At 42.5% G+C, this 17,953-nt stretch overlaps 1 protein-coding gene across 2 annotated transcripts in view; it reads left to right on the forward strand.

The window, feature by feature from the left end:
• LOC139278296 (uncharacterized) overlaps positions 1–17,953 on the forward strand; it is a 402,549-nt gene that overhangs the window by 294,342 nt on the left and 90,254 nt on the right. For both annotated transcript variants that reach the window (XM_070896942.1, XM_070896943.1), the window contains exons 5-6: positions 3,809–3,836; positions 5,797–5,974. In XM_070896942.1, coding sequence (XP_070753043.1) covers positions 3,809–3,836; positions 5,797–5,974 — 206 coding nt within the window. The remainder of the gene's footprint in view (positions 1–3,808; positions 3,837–5,796; positions 5,975–17,953) is intronic.

Below are 17,953 nucleotides of genomic sequence, written 5' to 3' on the forward strand. Positions count from 1 at the left end.
TGGTGACAACGTCGGGGTGGGAGAAGTTGGGATCACACTCCTCATTTGTGTGCCAGAGGTGAATGGTGTATATTGCTCGCTGGTGTCTGACTCACTGTCTGCAAGTAAAGGACAGCATTTCATTCTTTAGCTGGGGAGCGGGGTTGGTCAAGATGACATGTGAGCCATCCAGTCTCACATTGTGACATCAAGGAGTTCCATCGCTGCATGGGCACACCAATAATGGCCAACAAAGTGTGCGTTAAAACACTTTTGACTTAAAATTGCATGACCTTTCATGACATGAGCATCACGCACACCGGAGACTAGTATAACCTTATCATGCTCTAGCACGGGATCTGCATCGTCCTTTGTGGTTACACGGCGGTGGTCACCCACCAATACCAAGGCATGCTCCTCCAGGCTGCTCAACTCTATCAGCTCTGCTGGGCCCTCTCCTGTGGCGCTCAGGCTTGCTGCCTTGGATATATTTTTCTCCTGCAGAAAGAAATGTTGCAGCCTTGACCCCTTTTGCTCATGCCCCACACACACACTCACACACACAGACACTTCTGGCACAGAACCTTTTGGAGTTGTACGGGGAGGGCTCCAATAAATGGTTACTCACTCTTAGGATGTCACCACATCGTTCCAACGTTTTCTACACTGGTTTCCATCCCCTGCAATATTGCCCATTGAGGTCATGGCCTCACCAATCTCCCTTCAAATGCATCTGTATTGGGGTGGTGGAGGCTTGCCACGACCCGGGTGAAGTCTTTATACCTGTGCTGCACCTCTGATACAAGCTCCTCCAGATTTTCATCATTAAACCAGGGAGCTGTGTGTTTGGTTTTAACAGTCTTCCTTGAAGCTTTTTGTCCACTCATTTTAATTCCTTTGATATATGGCTGCTGATCACTATTGTAGCTCTGTATTTCCAATGCCCTCCCCTCTCCAACTGGCAGATGCAAGGGAGCGATCAGTATTTAAGCGCATGCGCAGATGTCCCATCAGTCCGAATCGCGTCAACACTGATGTCAGCTGGCCAATGAAATTACAAAAAAAAACAAATCTCACGCGTGCACGGTGCACGGCCTCCGAAGTGTTCCGATTCGAGAGGCCTGCACCTACCACTCACTGCTGCCATCACCCACTGACACCTGCTCCCGCCCACCGACTCCCACTGCCTGGCGCTGACGCTGCCGCTGACACAACCGCGGCGAAACTCGCTCCCAACTGGCCCCAGCGACAGCGGATGGGAAAAAGATATGTGCCGCCTGGGGACCGCCGAGAAATGGGCGGGCCTTAGAGTCGACCAAGTTCGGGGCCATACTCTTTTAAGCTAGTCAACACAAGCCTTATTACCTTTTAAGATATCTATAAAGAAAGCAGCTATATTCATTATCTGCAGCAAAAAAGAAAACCTCCATGTATTAATATGCTTCAAACACTGCATAAAATAAACAAATCACAACTTCAGGAACTGAAACATTTTCTCGTGACACACTGACAGCACTGAATACTGAATAGCTACCTGAATTTAAAGATAATTTAAAGGATCAATATTAATGTTCTGAGCAAGTGCCACAGTGGAAAGGAGTACAGAATCAGAACATTAGTTTACTCATGCAGGATGGTGAGGTGTTAGCTTGCTGAAAAAGTTGCACATTTCCCAATCTTGGCTGAGCAATCAGAAAAGGGAAGCATTGAACGGAGACAATACAATCAGTGGGAAATGAAGTATATCAAAAGTTCAGGCACCTCAGGCTCCTCTGCTGAACCCAGTGTCCAGTTTAAAAGCAGTAATGGAAGAGATCTGGAAACAGTTTACCAAGCTGGGTAATGAGGAAGGGGAACTCAAAAAAGGAGATTATAAATTAAAGGATGCAGGTGTTTTAATCGGTGTTATTGCACACCAAGTAGCTTTTTCAGTGGTGTATTTCCATGAGTATATTTATTGATTGATTTAAAGACATTATTATTTGTGTTACTTAAGTAGACAGGAAAATATAGAACCCTTTATTTTAATTAAAGAATTTGGCGATTGTTGAGTTGTCAATAAATGCAGGTGAATTGTCTCTTGCTCTTTTCATAGCAGGAACTTTAGAAGAAATGCTTTGATTTTTCTAGAATTTGTGAAATGACTGGCAAAGGTAATGAACTTGTTTTTCATACGTAACCTGGGGAAGTAGTGCTGTTGCTGGGTGCACTACTGGGCACGTTGGGAGAGTGACTTATGCTTGTTGACCATTTGAACTTTTTCTCCAGTCGACCTTAAAGATGAGTATTTCTTATTTCAAGGCATTTTAAGACCGAGCTCTGCTGCAATGTTTAGCAAACATGTTATCTTTTTATTTATTTTGTAAGAATAATTATGCATCATATTCATGTCATTTCCATGTGCATATTTGAAATTAAATACTAGGCACTGGTTTATATTATTTTAATAATAGATTTATGTATTTTGCTGCTTCAAATGTCTGACGAAATGAATGTTGGCATCAGAAGCCGCTTTCCCTTCTGCCTGCCACTGCCTTTCACCTTGTCTGCTGTAGATATGTCAAATTTAATTTCAGCATTTTGTATTTATGGGGGTAAATACTATTTGTTGTTACAGCATAGACGTGCATGTCCTTGCACTGATCAAATGTACTACCAGCTGACCAGCAGGTTGATGAGTTTCTAGTTTTCTCATCAGTATTTTAGCTACATGTGAGACCTTACCAGTCACAGTAGAATGATGTTGCAATAATCAGCCATTGTTCATAGAGATGCGAGAGGGGATAAAGGCAAACTGTGAAAATCATTTACATTGCTCAAGGTAAGTCAGATGATGCACTGTTTTTTAAGTGCAGGAGCATCGTGCCATGTAATGCAATGCAGCATCCGAGCCGAACAATCTGGCTGCGTTCGACGAGCTGCCTCTGGCTGCAACTGCCGCCTACAACTCACGAGGACTGTCCTAATCAGGCCAGCGGACCAATTTGCTATGATCGTGCCACCAGCATCTTTAGGTCCTGATTCGGGCATGGTCCAATTTCGAGGCCAACCATGTCTAATCGCAGTTAGGTAAACTCTGGGTGAGTTAGAATCATAGAAGGAGGGCATTCGGCCCATTGTGCTTGTGCTGGCTCATTGGTAACGCTATCCAATTAATCCCACTCCCCTGGGTTTAATTCCGATACAAGCTGCAGATAAGAACTCTGGCTTTATTTGTCTTTTTAAATGCATTTCATAAAGTCAATTAAGAGCCTGCAAACAGTCTGACTCTGCCATTTTCTGTTGCTGGAGTTTATCTGTACATTCTAAACGGTTGGTTTTGTTTCTTCATGCTTTTTTATTCCATCAGTCTGTAACCCATGTCCTAGAGGTAAAAAGACTGAGACCCCAGCTCAATCTCTCCTTTGCCCTGCCCCATTTCCTCTGTGCAAAGAGAAATATTTTGAGCCAGGTTAATATAAAGATTTTGGGTATTCACAACGAGTGGAGCAGTGTAAAATCAGCAATTTTGCATTCATATATTCACAATATTCATAACAAAGACACTTGTTGACAGCTAATCCATTAAACCTGGTGCCTGAGGACAAGGCAGCCTTGTTGTTGTGTAGAATTCCAGTACCTCGAGAAACAGATTAGTGAACTGGAGGGATACTTCTATATAGCTACTTTCATCAATATTAAACAGTTAACTTCTAAATTTAGGTAATATTTTGTCCTAAATGTAGCTATAGAGTTCAGTAATACTTCAGTAAATGAAACACTTTTTGATTTCTTCACTCTGTTGTTAGCTAGAATTTTTCACCCAAATTCCTTTTTTCCCCCTTTGCAGGCTACAGATGAAGAGATCCAGCCAGGAGGTATGACAGACTCATCTCTATCTGTCTTTATTTTCTCTCACCTAATCCTACCCTCTGACATCTCTGTCAGGGTTCTTCAAAATTGGATTTGAGTTTAAATTACATATTTGCTGGGTTTTCAGTTTTTCTATCCCCTGAATAAATAGGAAATCAATATGTTGAAGCATCTGTGTGTGTGAGGAGGAAGAGATCGGTTGTTTCATCGTCCTTATTAATTTCATTTTTCAGATTTATCATGCTAATGCTGCAATAACAGAATTCTGATTTCAATTACTGAAATTTTGAATTGTGTTTCCAAGATTAAAAATTGAAACCTCACCTCCTGTTTATTCATAATGATGTCTACTATTTACACAGAATTACTTAGAATATACGGCACAGAAACAGGTCATTCGCCCCAACCAGTCCTTGCTGGTCTTTATGCTTCACTCAAGCCTCCTCCCGTCTTTCCATATCTAACCATATCAGCATAACCCACTATTCCCTTCTCCCTCATATGGTTGTCTAGCTTCCCCTTAAATATATTTATACTATTCGCCTCAACTATTCCATATGGTAGTGAGTTCCACATTCTCACCTCCCTTTGGGTAATTTATTATACTTGCTACAAAAGTATCAATTCAAGATGCATTGTGCAATTAGAATCAAATCAACACAGATTTTAATTTAAATTTGCCCATTGCTGAGAGACAACAATGGGCAAACAAAGAGAACTGCCTTGCCTTTTTTTGCACGTAATAAAATATTATGTGCACATTCGCAACACACATGTATAAAACAGGTAGGAGAAATCCTGAAATATTGGCCCGGATTTTGCAATCAGTAATGAAGCAATGGCACCACTGTTCATTGCGCTTACAGCTGCCCAAAAATGTTATGTGGGCTTTTGAGTGGCAATGTACGATTACTAGAGATCCTTTTCAGCGCATCGCTCTCTACAATCTGTGACGTGTGTGAGTAGGTCAAGCAACAGCGTGTCTCTTCAACCAATTAGATTGAAGAATCCGCACTGAGCTACAGCGTCTAAACCAGGAAGTATAACTTGGAAGATTTCAATGTAAAATCATGTACAGAAAGTGAAATAAAGTGAAGGAAAGAAAGATGAGATTAAGAGAGAGAGATAGAAAGATAAAAGAAACAGAAAGAAAAGGTTAAAAAAAAGTACATTTAAAAAAAAATCTCAAACAATAATTAAAATCTGCAGGAATGAGACTCCATGCTTGAACAATTACATTTTCAGTGCCAAAGAGATTGTTTGGCAGTAATTAGGATTTATTACACCATTAAAAATTCATTGGTACCTGAATGCACAAGCCCTCACTTTTTCAGGCATGTTTAGTGGGTAACTAGTAGGTAAGGACCGTAACTTCGCACCCAGCATGTACTTTAATGCCGCGTCTATCAGCGAGCGACCGGTATAGCGAAGCTTGTGGAGGAGCAGGACAAATTGGACACAACTTACTGATTTCCACGTTTAACTGCGCATTGTGGACGCCGGTAGTTGCTGTCAGATTTACTCCATAATACTGGTGAGCGCTGACAGCCTCATTGTTATTATTACTGAAAAATCCGGGCCATTAAAATATGCGCAGATGGGTGCTTGTGACTTACGAAAGTAAGCAGAGCGAAAAATCCCATTGAATCTGAGTAAATGGTAATTCGATGAAAAGTATGCCACTTATTTTTATGTTTCTAATTGGATGTCAAACTGTAAAAGGAAATATAGTGGAATTTTAATCATTTAGAGGGAAGACTTGCTCTAATTGCTATGTGTAGTGAAATCTTTTGAAATGCATTTCCACGTAACAAATGCTGTTACACGCAACAACCAGAGCATTTCTTTTCATGACTAGCGCAACTGTATTCATCAATTTAATGATCAGTTACTGTTACTTTTTTTCTTTAGAATCATACTATTGTTGTGACTGTACAGTAATTGCACCCAATCTTTCTCACTAAGACTACCACAGCTGAAGAAGGCCACAAAGGGTTGATGTGGAAGGAGAGTGAGGAAAATGAGCCAGCCATGTGTGTTGAGACCCAAGCAATAGACTCTGACAGTCAAGGCAACCCTAACAAAAAATGTTGCCCTCGCCTCACCACTGTTTTTATGACCGAATCTACAGAGGATCTAAAAGGTCAGCTCAAAGCAGTGTTTTAAAAAATATGAATTGTCGCAGCTCAGGCAGTGCCAGTTCAAACTGTAGGTTTCTAGAAAAGTTTCAAGCTAAAGATGAAATGTCCTGTGTTACAACATAGACTTTTCCTTTTTTCTCATCCCTATGAGTCCACACAATTGAATATGCACATAACTAAAATAAAAGGTTGTTTTGACCCATGCTGGCAACAAATACAAACCTTCAACAAGTACATGAGCTAAAAAAAATCTTGTTTACAACATTGCCCTCTTGAGTACTAAAATTCATTTGCAGTTTTCAAAACTGCAAAGTCATTGCTACTGTGATCAAGGGGGAAAAAAACCCACCAGAGAACAGTCATTAGAAGTTGCAGACTTCTTTCCCACTAGATCTGTGTGAAGGGCAGAGATTACAATGATAGACTGCTTAGAGGTGCCCCATGAACGGTGTTACCGTGGACACCTGAGGTTGTAATGTCATTCCTGTGCTGCTTAGTTCTGCATCTTTCAGTTCAATAGCATTATAATCTCACAAACGTTTTCATTGCCAGAATCATTGGTGGGGTGCAGTGGGATAGGTCATTGCCCTTAAATTTCTGGCACCTGAACTTAAATCCAACTTGGGACAAATGGGATAAAAGTCTCCTTTTTCTGTCAGTTGTAAGAGTCCTCAGTAAAAATAGTTTGGGTAGTCTTAACTCAGCTCTTAGTGGATACAAGTCCACAGCCCGAAACTGGCCTTGATTCAATACTGGAAAATTTGCAGTCATACGATTAGCAGAAATGGGAAATTAAATAATGTGATGGTACATGTAATGTCTGTAAGCTTGTAATGTTTGTAGCTCCACACTGTGGATGTGGACATATTGAGTACTGCAACTGCAGAGTTAATAATTAAACAGAACCAGGCAGATTCCGGAGGCTTCCGAGAGAGCTGCCTGCCATGTAGGAAGCTGTGGGTGCTTGTGCTCTGTAAATATATCACATTTGGCAATGAGATGGGATTTTTCGGATGATTTAAAGCTTAAATTTTGTTGGGGAAGGATTCAGCCAGCCGACAGAAAGACTTTGGAAGTTTCTGTCTTTGCAAAAAAGCTACAAAATCCGAGGTAAAATACAGCACACGGTGTGAACAGCTCGAGATTAAAATGGCAGGTGTAATCGGACATTTGGGGGAATATAGACACGATCGGCAACGTTTTAAAGCATATGTCGATCGGCTAGCAATGTATTTCACTGCAAATAACATAATCGAAGTTCCAGACAATGCAGTCCAGAACCGGGCTGTGTTGGAACATAAGAAAGCAATCTTCTTATTGGAGGTGGGTCCGGCATTGTACGAAACCCTTGTAAATCTGCTTGTGCCTGACGAGCCAAAGGACACAACGCTTAAAGAGATTTTAACAAAGCTGGAGCAGCACGAAAACCCCAAACCGTTAGAAATTGCGGAAAGTTATCGTTTCGGGATTCAGAATCAAAAGACTGATGAAACTTTCAGTGATTACATCGTAGCATTAAAAAAGCTATCGATGCAGTGTAATTTTGGAAACTTTCAAAACCGAGTATTACGGATTTGTTTTGTTTGTGGGGTGAAAACTGATGCGATCAGAAGGATGTTATTGATGACGGATGACTTGACTTTTGAGATTGCTGGTCAGAGGGCATGGCCGAACAATATTCCCGAGAATTAAATAATGATTACGGTCGTCAGTCAACCGAGGTAAATCACCTGCAGGTTCAAAGTAAAAGATGGGGGGTGCCCAAAGTCTCAGAAGCTGGAAATTCTAACAGAGTGTCGAAGTCATGCTATAGGTGTCTGGGACAACACATTGCTCAAAGTTGTCCATATATGAAGGCAGAGTGTTTCTTCTGCAGAAAGACTGGGCATCTTGCGAAGGCATGCCGACTGAAGGGTAAACCAGTTTTTAAAGCTATGAGTCCAGCGTTCAAAGCAATGAGTAGAAATCCCAAGAGACTACATAGCATGGAAGAACAACAACAAGATGAGGAGATGTTAGAGTTACACGTCATCAGGAGCACGAGGTTAACGGACAGCGATTCAGAAAGCATCAAAATCCACATAGATGTTGCAGGATTCAAGATACCAATGGAAATTGACACGGGTGGATCCGTGAGTGTAGTACCGGAATCACTATATCGCGACAAATTGTGTGATTTTCAATCGGAGAAATCCAAGATAGAGCTGCGAGGCTACTCGGGAGAGAAAATTCCTGTGGTAGGTTGTATCACCGTACCGGTGAAATATAAAGATCAATTTCAGAACTTGCCTCTAATAGTAGTGAAAGGAGACAAGTCTGCCTTACTAGGAAGAAATTGGTTGAGCTCACTGAAGCTGGATTGGAGTAAGATTTTCTGTGTGAAAGCGAGATTTTCATCAACGGATGAGGTTATCAAGAAGTATCCGAATGTGTTCTGCGAAACGGGCAGTCCGATCCAAGGCTTCAAGGCAAGTGTCAGGGTACAGAAGGACGCTAGATCAGTTTACTACAAGCCACGTTCCGTACCATATGCACTCAAGGAGAAAGTTGAGCAAGAACTCAAAAGACTAGAGACTGAGAACATTATTTGTAAGATAGATCGATGTAATTGAGCTACACCCATTGTTGTTGTACCTAAGTCTGATGGTAAGGTAAGATTGTGTGGTGATTATAAAGTAACCGTAAACTAGGTTCTAGAGGGTAATGTCCCCAATACATTGCCGAATATAGAAGTTTTGTTCACAACACTGACATGGGGTCAGATTTTCTCAAAGTTGGATCTTACGATTGCCTACTTACAGCTTGAACTAGATGAGGAGTCCAAGTGATGTTTGACTATAAATACTCATCTAGGCCTATATCAGTTTAATAGGCTACCATTTGGAGTGTCTTCCGCCCCTGCCATATTCCAAGGGGTGATGAACCAGATTTTGCAAGGCATTGAAGGGGTAGTATGTTATTTGGATGACATACTAATTTCAGCACCAAATAGGCAAATTCATAATAACATATTGAATGAAGTCCTCAAATGGCTAGAGAAGCACAGAGTATGAGTGTCTGCTTGTAAGTGTGAGTTATTTAAAAACTCAGTGGAGTACTTAGGGTACAGAGTAGACAAAGATGGTTTACATCCGACCAAGGAAAAATTGGATGCAATTAGAAATGCAGCCAGGAATGTCACTGAACTTCGTTCATTCTTGGGTCTTTTGAACTATTATGCAAGTTCCTACCAAATTTGGCTACAGTATTACATCCATTGAATTAACTATTGAAAAAACAGATCCATTGGAAGTGGTCAAAAGAATGCGATACAGCATTCAAGGAGTGTAAAAGCAAATTGGTAGAGAGCACCATGTTAGCTCACAATGACATATCTAAGGAGATTAAGCTAGCATGTGATGCCTCTCTGTATGGAGTTGGGGCAATGATCTCTCATGTATCACGTAGTGGGGAGGAGAGACCAATTGCTTTTGCTTCACGTACTCTCAGTGCCAGTGAGAGTAAGTATGCGCAAATTGAAAGGGAAGCTTTGGCATTCATTTTTATGGTCAAGAAGTTTCACAAATACTTGTATGGTCGTAAGTTTACCATCGTTACGGACTATAAGCCCCTAACAGCAATCCTCCATCCAAAGTCCCCAGTTCCAAAATTAGCTGCAGCCCGAATACAGAGATGGGCTTTGATTTTGTCAGCATATACATATGATATTGAATACAGATGATCAGCTGATCACAGTAATGCTGATGTAATGTCTAGATTGCCTTCCCCATCACAAGTTTCACCCGATAGGGAAGAAGTGTTTTATTTTTCATACATTAATGAACTGCCAGTCACAGCTGAAGAGATTGGTAGAGCAACCAAACGTGACCCAGTGATGTCAAAGGTGTATGAGTATATTGCAAATGGATGACCAAACCAGGTAACAGACAAAGATACACATCTATTCTTCATTCGTAGGAATGAATTATCAGTCAATAAAGATTGTATCATGTGGGGTGCAAGAGAGGTTATACCAAATAAATTCAGGTCCAAGTTATTAGGAGACCTCCATGACCAGCACCTAGAAATCTGGAAATGTGCTTGACCAAGAGTTTTGCACGCAGTTATTTATGGTGGCCAGGTCTTGATAAAGATATAGAGTACATCGTGAGTCAGTGTACGACATGTCAATCGGTAAGCAAGCAATCACCACCAGTACCATTGCAGCCATGGAAATGGCCTCCGAGACTGTGGCAAAGGCTACATATTGAATTTGCTGAGTTAGAAGGACAACAATTGTTCCTTGTGATTGATAGCCATTCGAAGTGTGTTGAGGTGTTTCCAATGTGGAAAATAACAACAAGTAAAACATTGGACATTTTACGAAAATTATTTTCTTCATTTGGCCTCCCAGAAGAAATTGTTTCGGATAATGGACCACAATTTTGTTCAGAAGAATTTGCACAATTCACGAGCAAAAATGGTGTGAAACATACCAAGGTTCCACCATACCATCCTGCTTCGAATGGTGCAGCAGAGCGCACTGTACAAATTGTAAAACGTGCCCTCATAAAACAAAGGTTAGATCCAAATCCAAGGAAACGACAGTTGTCATTGGATCACAAATTGGCTAATTTTTTGATTACATATCAACATACTCCTCATACAACTACTGGTAGAACACCAGCAGAGTTGTTTATCAAACGACAGCTACGAACCAGATTCTCGTTGTTAAAACCAAATTTGGCACAGTCCGTCGAAGAGACATAATTAAGACAGAAAGAGAATCATGATAGAGGTAGAGTAAAAGAGAGAAGTGTGAAATTAAACCAGAAGGTGAGAGTGAAGAACCATTACCATAAATGGTTAAAGTGGTTACCAGGAAAAGTGGTGAAGATATATGGTCCTCGCACATATTTGGTAAAAAGATGTTTGATAATGGACAGGTTAGGTTTGTTCATATTGATCATATTTTACCTACAGACATAGAGGGAGTTGAAGCTGGGAATTATTCAATTATTTCTGACTCATCAGATAGTTTTGATACACCAGTAGCAAATCCTAAATCCAATGTACTGGACACAAATCCAGGAGAGAATCAGAATGAAAGTCTGAGTCCGAGTCAAGAAAACAAAGAGCCTGAAGTTAGAGTGAGTTCAAATGAAAATCAAGGAAATTCCGTAGAGGAAACCGTTCCTCAGGATGAGCCTCGAATGAGTTTAGATTCGGCACCAGGTTTGGAAGGTTCTGTTCGAGAGCGAAGGTGTCCTCTTCGAAACAGAAAACAAGTGGTAAAGTTAAATTTGTAAATATGGAAAAAAAATAAGTTTATATCCTGTGTTATGTATAAACATGAAAGTTATGTATGATGTTTGTTATAATAACTTCTTCATTAAGGAGGGAGAAGTGTAATGTCTGTAAGCTTGTAATGTTTGTAGCTCCACACTGTGGATGTGGATGTATTGTGTACTGTAACTGCAGAGTTAATAATTAAACAGAACCAGGCAGATTCCGGAGACTTCCGAGAGAGCTGCCTGCCATGTAGGAAGCTGTGTGTGCTGTGCTCTGTGAATATATTACAGTACATTTGGGCTACTATTCTGAGTTTTGGGTTGCAGTATTGTATGAAGGTAGTCCAGATGGATCAGTGAACAACAATAACTTGCACTTGGTTTGTTTGTATTTTCTGCTGCTAAAGGGTCACAACGTCACCCCCTTATATGTTCAACCCAAAATCTACACCATCAATACATTGTGGCAGTACACACATGCTGGGTGTTGTATTGTGTTTTCCCTCCAGTTTTTGTTTCAACCATAAATTCAGGCCACACTGCTATGGAGGTGGCACTAGTATTACCAATGCAACACCTGAACTACTGACACAAAATTATCATATCATATAGTATGATACAGCACAGAAGGAGGCCATTCAGTCCATCGTGCCTGTTTCTAATATTTTAATATATTTTGGGTGATGCACTTGTTGCAACAAATATGAAATAGAATGTTTTACGCTTGAGCTGAATGGAATAGGTTACTCCAAGCACAGCCACTAGGCAAATGACTCACCAGACTCAGATTGAACAAAGTGATCACTTTTATTTCTATCAGTCAACATAATCTTTGTGTGGTATCACAGCTCCAACCTTTCCCATTCTTTTCAGCTTTCATTAAATGTATCTTCTCCCTTACCACCCATTTCACACTATTTAGGTACATCCCATGGTCCTCTCAATCCCCCATTGAAAATCTTTGCCCATTGTAATGCCGATTTGTTGACATTTTGATTCTAGAATTGCTTATTTAAGTTCTGTAAATATTAACCTCGTACTCCCAAAAACATGGTTTGCATGTCATTTCACTTCTGTTGCTTTCACTGGAGATAATTGTCAGGAATTTCCATGGAGGGTTCTCCCAATTGGCTGCTGTAACTTCCGCAGAAGATCGGCAGAAGCCTCATTTCCACCGGTATTCCACTGAGGTCACGGCAACCGATTGGGAGAACCCCGAGGAAATTTCTGGCGGATGTTTGATTTGTAACTAAAGGTCAGGTGGCTCTTTTCCCTTTGGTAAATTATGTAATTTGCTTAACCTGCATGATCACATTTCATGTTTACTAGTTTATTATCAGTGTTAAAATAAAAAGTAAACCCAAGTTGCAGGTACCATTATTATAGTCAAGCAGAGCAAGTCGCCACCACTTACACCACCCAGGCTCAGCACAGACAGCTTCCTATATCATGCAAATAACGCTAACAATAGGAGTCAATTACAAAGGTGCCACTTATAACATACTAAGCGAGCTGACTATTTCGGGCAGTTCAATAAATACTTACCCCTTACTTACCCATTTAAAAAGCTGTGCTGATTTCAGGTAAAGCCGGGTCTTCAAGCAGGTTCAATCAGCTGTTCGCACCTTGTTAAAGTACGATTACCTCAGTGATGAGATTCTGGATGCAACTGCTAACAATTAGGAAAGGCAGTTGCTAAGTGAGATTTCCTGATTTAAGAAAATATTTTGGTTAGTTACCTTTTTGATGTTACCATGCACCGCGTCTAGCAGGCAAATCGTGTTGACACCAACACACCTGCTATAAGCGATGGGGACTGTAATTCCAGCTGATTAACCTTTATTTAGCAGCCAAGTAGCCTTGGTTGTCACAAACAGAACAATTCTGCCCATCTTTATGTTTATTAAATGAATAAAATGGAATACTTACATTGATATATCACCTTATCACATTGAAAGTCTTAAAGTGTAATTACTTTTTAATTACTTTTTACAATGCAATGACTGTTATTATGTGGCAAACTATGGCAGCCATTTTGTGCCAGTAAGCTGCTAAACAAGAGCCATGCAATAACTGAACGACCAGTTAATTTGGCCTCAGTGGTATCGACTGAGTGAAGAAGTTAGGCCAGTGCAGCAAGAAAACTACCTGCCCTTTTTGAAATAGTCCCACTGGATCTTTAACATCCACCTGAACCATTGAAACAGGCAACGGGACCTCAGTTTATCATCTCATCAAAAGTAGGGCTCCTCGAAAAATGTAGCACTTCCTCTTCTGACAAAAGTAATAATATGTTGTCCCAAGGCAAATCCCTGACCTGTTCCTTTCTTAAAAGAAATAGAATGTAATGATTAAGTTTAACACTTACCATATTCGGCTTCGATGGTTATTTTCCAACTGACAGTATGCTGAATTCCCCAGTGAGGCACAACACTTCGTTATGATCCACATTCAGGTGTTTTGTGACAGATCATTACTACATGTCAATGTATGTGGGTTGGTACTGATACATTTACTTGCTCAGTGTTTGATGTATCAGTTGTGGAATAGCTTTTATGCTGTGGAAGTTGTAGTACACATTCTTCATGTCTATGGTATGCTTGTCAACTCTAAACCTGTTTTTTTATGTAAAGGACTCTTTTCTGTTAAATCCTGTCACCTATGCTTGACCTGTAGATTGATGGTAATTCCAGGGCTGTAATTATGAGAAACTTAGCAATGCTTTATGATATTATAGGATAAAAATTCGATCAGGCCCGAAAAAAGGCGTGGGGATCACAATGGGGATATGCCCGCACCCGTTGAAAGTAATGCAGGCAGCACGTGACATGATTGAAGCATTGAGCCCAGCGCTGAGAGCACTGCTGGTTGGCTGAGCACTCAGCAGGGGGCTTACATTCATGGGAAATGATCTCTATTTAAAGCTAACATGCAGTTTGAAACGCAGCTTGCACTTCTTAAAGGGAAGGTGCTTTCTGAAATAAGCACCTCGTTGTAATTGTTGTTAAGGAAACTTTAGGTAGCTGTAGCTCAACGGGGCAGAGAAAGGACACTTAGGTTCTCAGACGCAGCACTGAAGGCCTTAGCGCAGGCAGCTGAAAGGAGGAGACAGTTCCTCTACCCGCAGGGGGCAAGGGGCCCCTCCAGACTGACTGAAGAAGGCACTGGTGTAATTGTTGTTAAGGCAACTGTTAGATAGCTGAAGTGGTCACTGCCAGCAGTCTTTCCCCAAGGAACTGGATCCAGTGCCAAAAGAAGTTTAATGACCTCACACGAGTGGTCAAGGTCAGTGAATGCATCTTCAAATGCCATATCCCCCCAACGTCACTACTAGCCTCACACGCCACACCACATCTGTTGTCGCTGTCAACGAGCATGGAGGAGTCCGGCACCAACCTTGCACAGGACTTTGCGCAGAGCTTGGAGCCCATGATTTACAGGATAGAAGTAATAGGTAACTCCATCAGAGCACTTGTGGACCCAACTGTGAAGCAGGGTCTGATGGACCATGTCTCAGCTTCCATTGCAGCACAAGCAGAAGCCACTCAATGTCTGAGTGCTGCAGTGGAAGCTCAGACTTCTATCATGCAAACTCATGTTGCCATCGTGGCTGTGTTTACCAGTGTGGAAAGGGGCTTTCAGGGTCTCACAGCATCCAGCAATCTGTCCAACAGATTACTAGGATTGCTGAGGCGCCGTCCCGGGGGAGGGCCAGAGGCTGCATGGAGCATGAACCTGCTGTCCTGTCTCAGGGTGACAGCATTAGTACTTCCACCACTGCCATTCCACCAGTGCTCTCTCACAATGACAGCATTCATTCTCCTGCCACTCCGAGAGTGCCCTTGCTGTTGCCTGTCAGCCAGCCCAGACTGCTGCTGCCCATGCGAGGTTGTGCAGTCCATAGCCAAGCTTTCTAGGTCCAGAACTGCTCGAGGTCATCCTGAAAGGCCATCTGCAGTCTCCCCCACTGATGGCCAGCATGCTGCAGCCACTGGGGTAGCACTTCGTAAGAGCACTAGGACAGGCAAAAGCACACGGAAGACAGACACTAAGGGAATGCACAAGGGTGATTAGTTGACTTTGTTATGTTCTATTGGATTGAGTCAAGCTAGTGAATATAGAAATAGGAGGATAGAGCTGATGAATGCGAGGCTAGAAAGATGATGCAGGAGGGAGGGCTTTAGATTCCTGGGGCATAGGGACCGGATCTGGGGGAGGTGGGACCTGTACAACCGGACGGGTTGCACCTCAACAAAGCCAGGACCAATGTCCTTGCGGGGAGATTTGCGAGTGCTGTTGGTGAGGGTTTAAACTAATTTGGCAGGGGGATGGGCACCAGGATGTAGCATTAGAAAAGGGAAATAAAGTGCACAAAGGATTGCGAGAGACAGATAGCACTAGAGCAAGAAATAGTATGGTGTTAGGTGAGGTCAGACTGAGAGAGATTACAAGATGGTCTAAGAGAGGTTTACAGTGCATGTGTGTAAACGCTCGAAGCATGGTAAATAAGGTTGCTGAGCTGCAGGCGCAAATAGCCACACGGCAATATGATGTTGTGGCGATAACGGAGACCTGGCTCAAAAAAGGGGATTAGATACTAAATATTCCTGGATATAAGGTGTTCAGGAAAGATAGGGAAGGAAACAAAGGAGGTCAGGTGGGGTATTGGTTAAGGAGAATAACACAGTGCTGAAGAGAGATGTTCTGAAGGGGTCAAAGACAGAATTTATTTGGTTAGAGTTGAGCAACAATAGAGATGTCGTTATACTGATAGGTATATTCTATAGGCCACCAACTAGTAGGAAGGATATAGAGAAGCAAATTTGCAGGGTACTTACAGAGCGATGCAAGGACGATAGAGTAGTGATAATGGGGCACTTCAACTAACCTAATATAGGGCTCAATTTTCTCCAATGCCATTTTTTGGCGTGTTTCAAGAGTTACGCCCATTGTTTTAAGGCCCTGACGACTCCAAAAAAATAATTTACAAGTTTCCCCATTCTAATTTTTGAAACTGGCGCCGCGCAGCCTATCCTTTAGCTTGAGGGGGTGGAGCCTAATGTCTGCACTGAAAAAATGATGACCTCCACCCCCCGCCCACCTTCTGTGCATGCGCAAAAGAAATGAAATTTTTGACGTGACTGCTATGGGCACGCATGCCCAGTACACCTCCCGGTCTACATTCGGCCATTTTTAAAGAGCCAGTTGTGTGTGAGAACTTTGAATGCTGTGTGAGAACTTTAATTCTCAATGGAAAAATTGCAGCTGCAATAGGCAATGCGACTCAAGGACCAAGAATTTCTCACAAGAGAAGGTGGAGATACTAGTTACTGTAATTGAGGCCAGATGGCACGAGCTGGACACCAGCAGAGGTCACATAAAAGTTCCACCAAAAGAAATGAAGAAACGCTGGAACCAACTTGTACAAGATTACTGTGCAATGGTGACCACCCCGAGGTCTGGAGGCCAATGCAAAAAGAAATGGCAGGATCTTGGTTAGTGTAAGTAATATTTTCATTTATTCACTGGAATTGCAATTATAAATGTGGCCATCTGGATGTCCCACCCAGCAGAAAGACACCCTCTGTAAAAAGTTATATTTTTATCTTTGCAGAGGAAGGTGGCACACAACAAATGAAAGAGAACTCCAACAGAGGAGGCCCGGAAAATCTGCAGCCACTGACACCCGTGGAAGACAGGATCGCTGCTTTGATGGGTTCTGCCTGGAGAAAAGCAACCACCACTGCACAAACTGGGCCCACACTCGAGGGAGAGGGTAAGTCCTGCAAATTCCACAGTCTGGCTTTGCGAAATGTTAAGTACTGCACGGGTTAGCCATGCTTCGGTTCATGGGGATGTCTCCGTCAGCTACACTTCGGTTGATGCAATGTGCTATCATTCATCGTGGTCCTTCAAATGAGCCTGCTGTCTGCACTGTGTGAGCCCACTCATGCCACCCTGCCCACTCCTCTGCTGCTAACCATTTGTCTGTTCTGTTCTATTTTGCAGAAGTTGAGGCCAATCCTGACGAGGCTGAAGCCGATGCAGAAGAAGATTCAGATGCGGATGAGCCTGAAGAGGAGAACATCTTCCAATCCCACCTTCCAGAGCAAGAGCATGGGGGTGAGGGGGGGGAGGGAGGAGCAGAGGTGGAGGAGAATGAAGCCCCCACTGCTGTACTCACTGTGGAGGAGGTGCACCCATTGAGGTGCCAGCCCCTTTCCTGAATGGTACGAGTGTTGGGACATTCCATGGTTTCGCACAATCCGAGGCTGCGGGTTCCTTGGGGTGCAGCAAGGCACACCCAGGGCCCCACTGTCCGAGGCTGCGGAGCCCAATGGGAAGCAACGAGCCACACCCAGTGCTCCACCGTCCGAGGCTGTGGGTCCCAGTGAGATGCAACAAGCCACACCCAGGGTGAGGAGGGAAAGGAGAGCTCGACAGCGCTCTCCTAAGGTGCAGGATCTAACAGATGTGGTTCAGATGATGGCAATGAGTGGGGAGAGCATTGACCTTACATGATCACTCCTGGACACATCAGTGAGGTGGGTGATGAGGTATCGGGACTGTCGGGAGAAGTAACAACACTCTCACGAGAAATAAGAACACATGAGGGAGGGAATGTCACAGGCAGCTGATACACTGTCGGTGAACATGAGGGAGGGAATGTCTCAGGTAGCTGATACACTGTCTGTTACGTTTAGAATAACT

The sequence above is a fragment of the Pristiophorus japonicus genome, chromosome 13 (genome assembly GCF_044704955.1).
Source record: "Pristiophorus japonicus isolate sPriJap1 chromosome 13, sPriJap1.hap1, whole genome shotgun sequence".
NCBI lineage: Eukaryota > Metazoa > Chordata > Chondrichthyes > Pristiophoridae > Pristiophorus > Pristiophorus japonicus.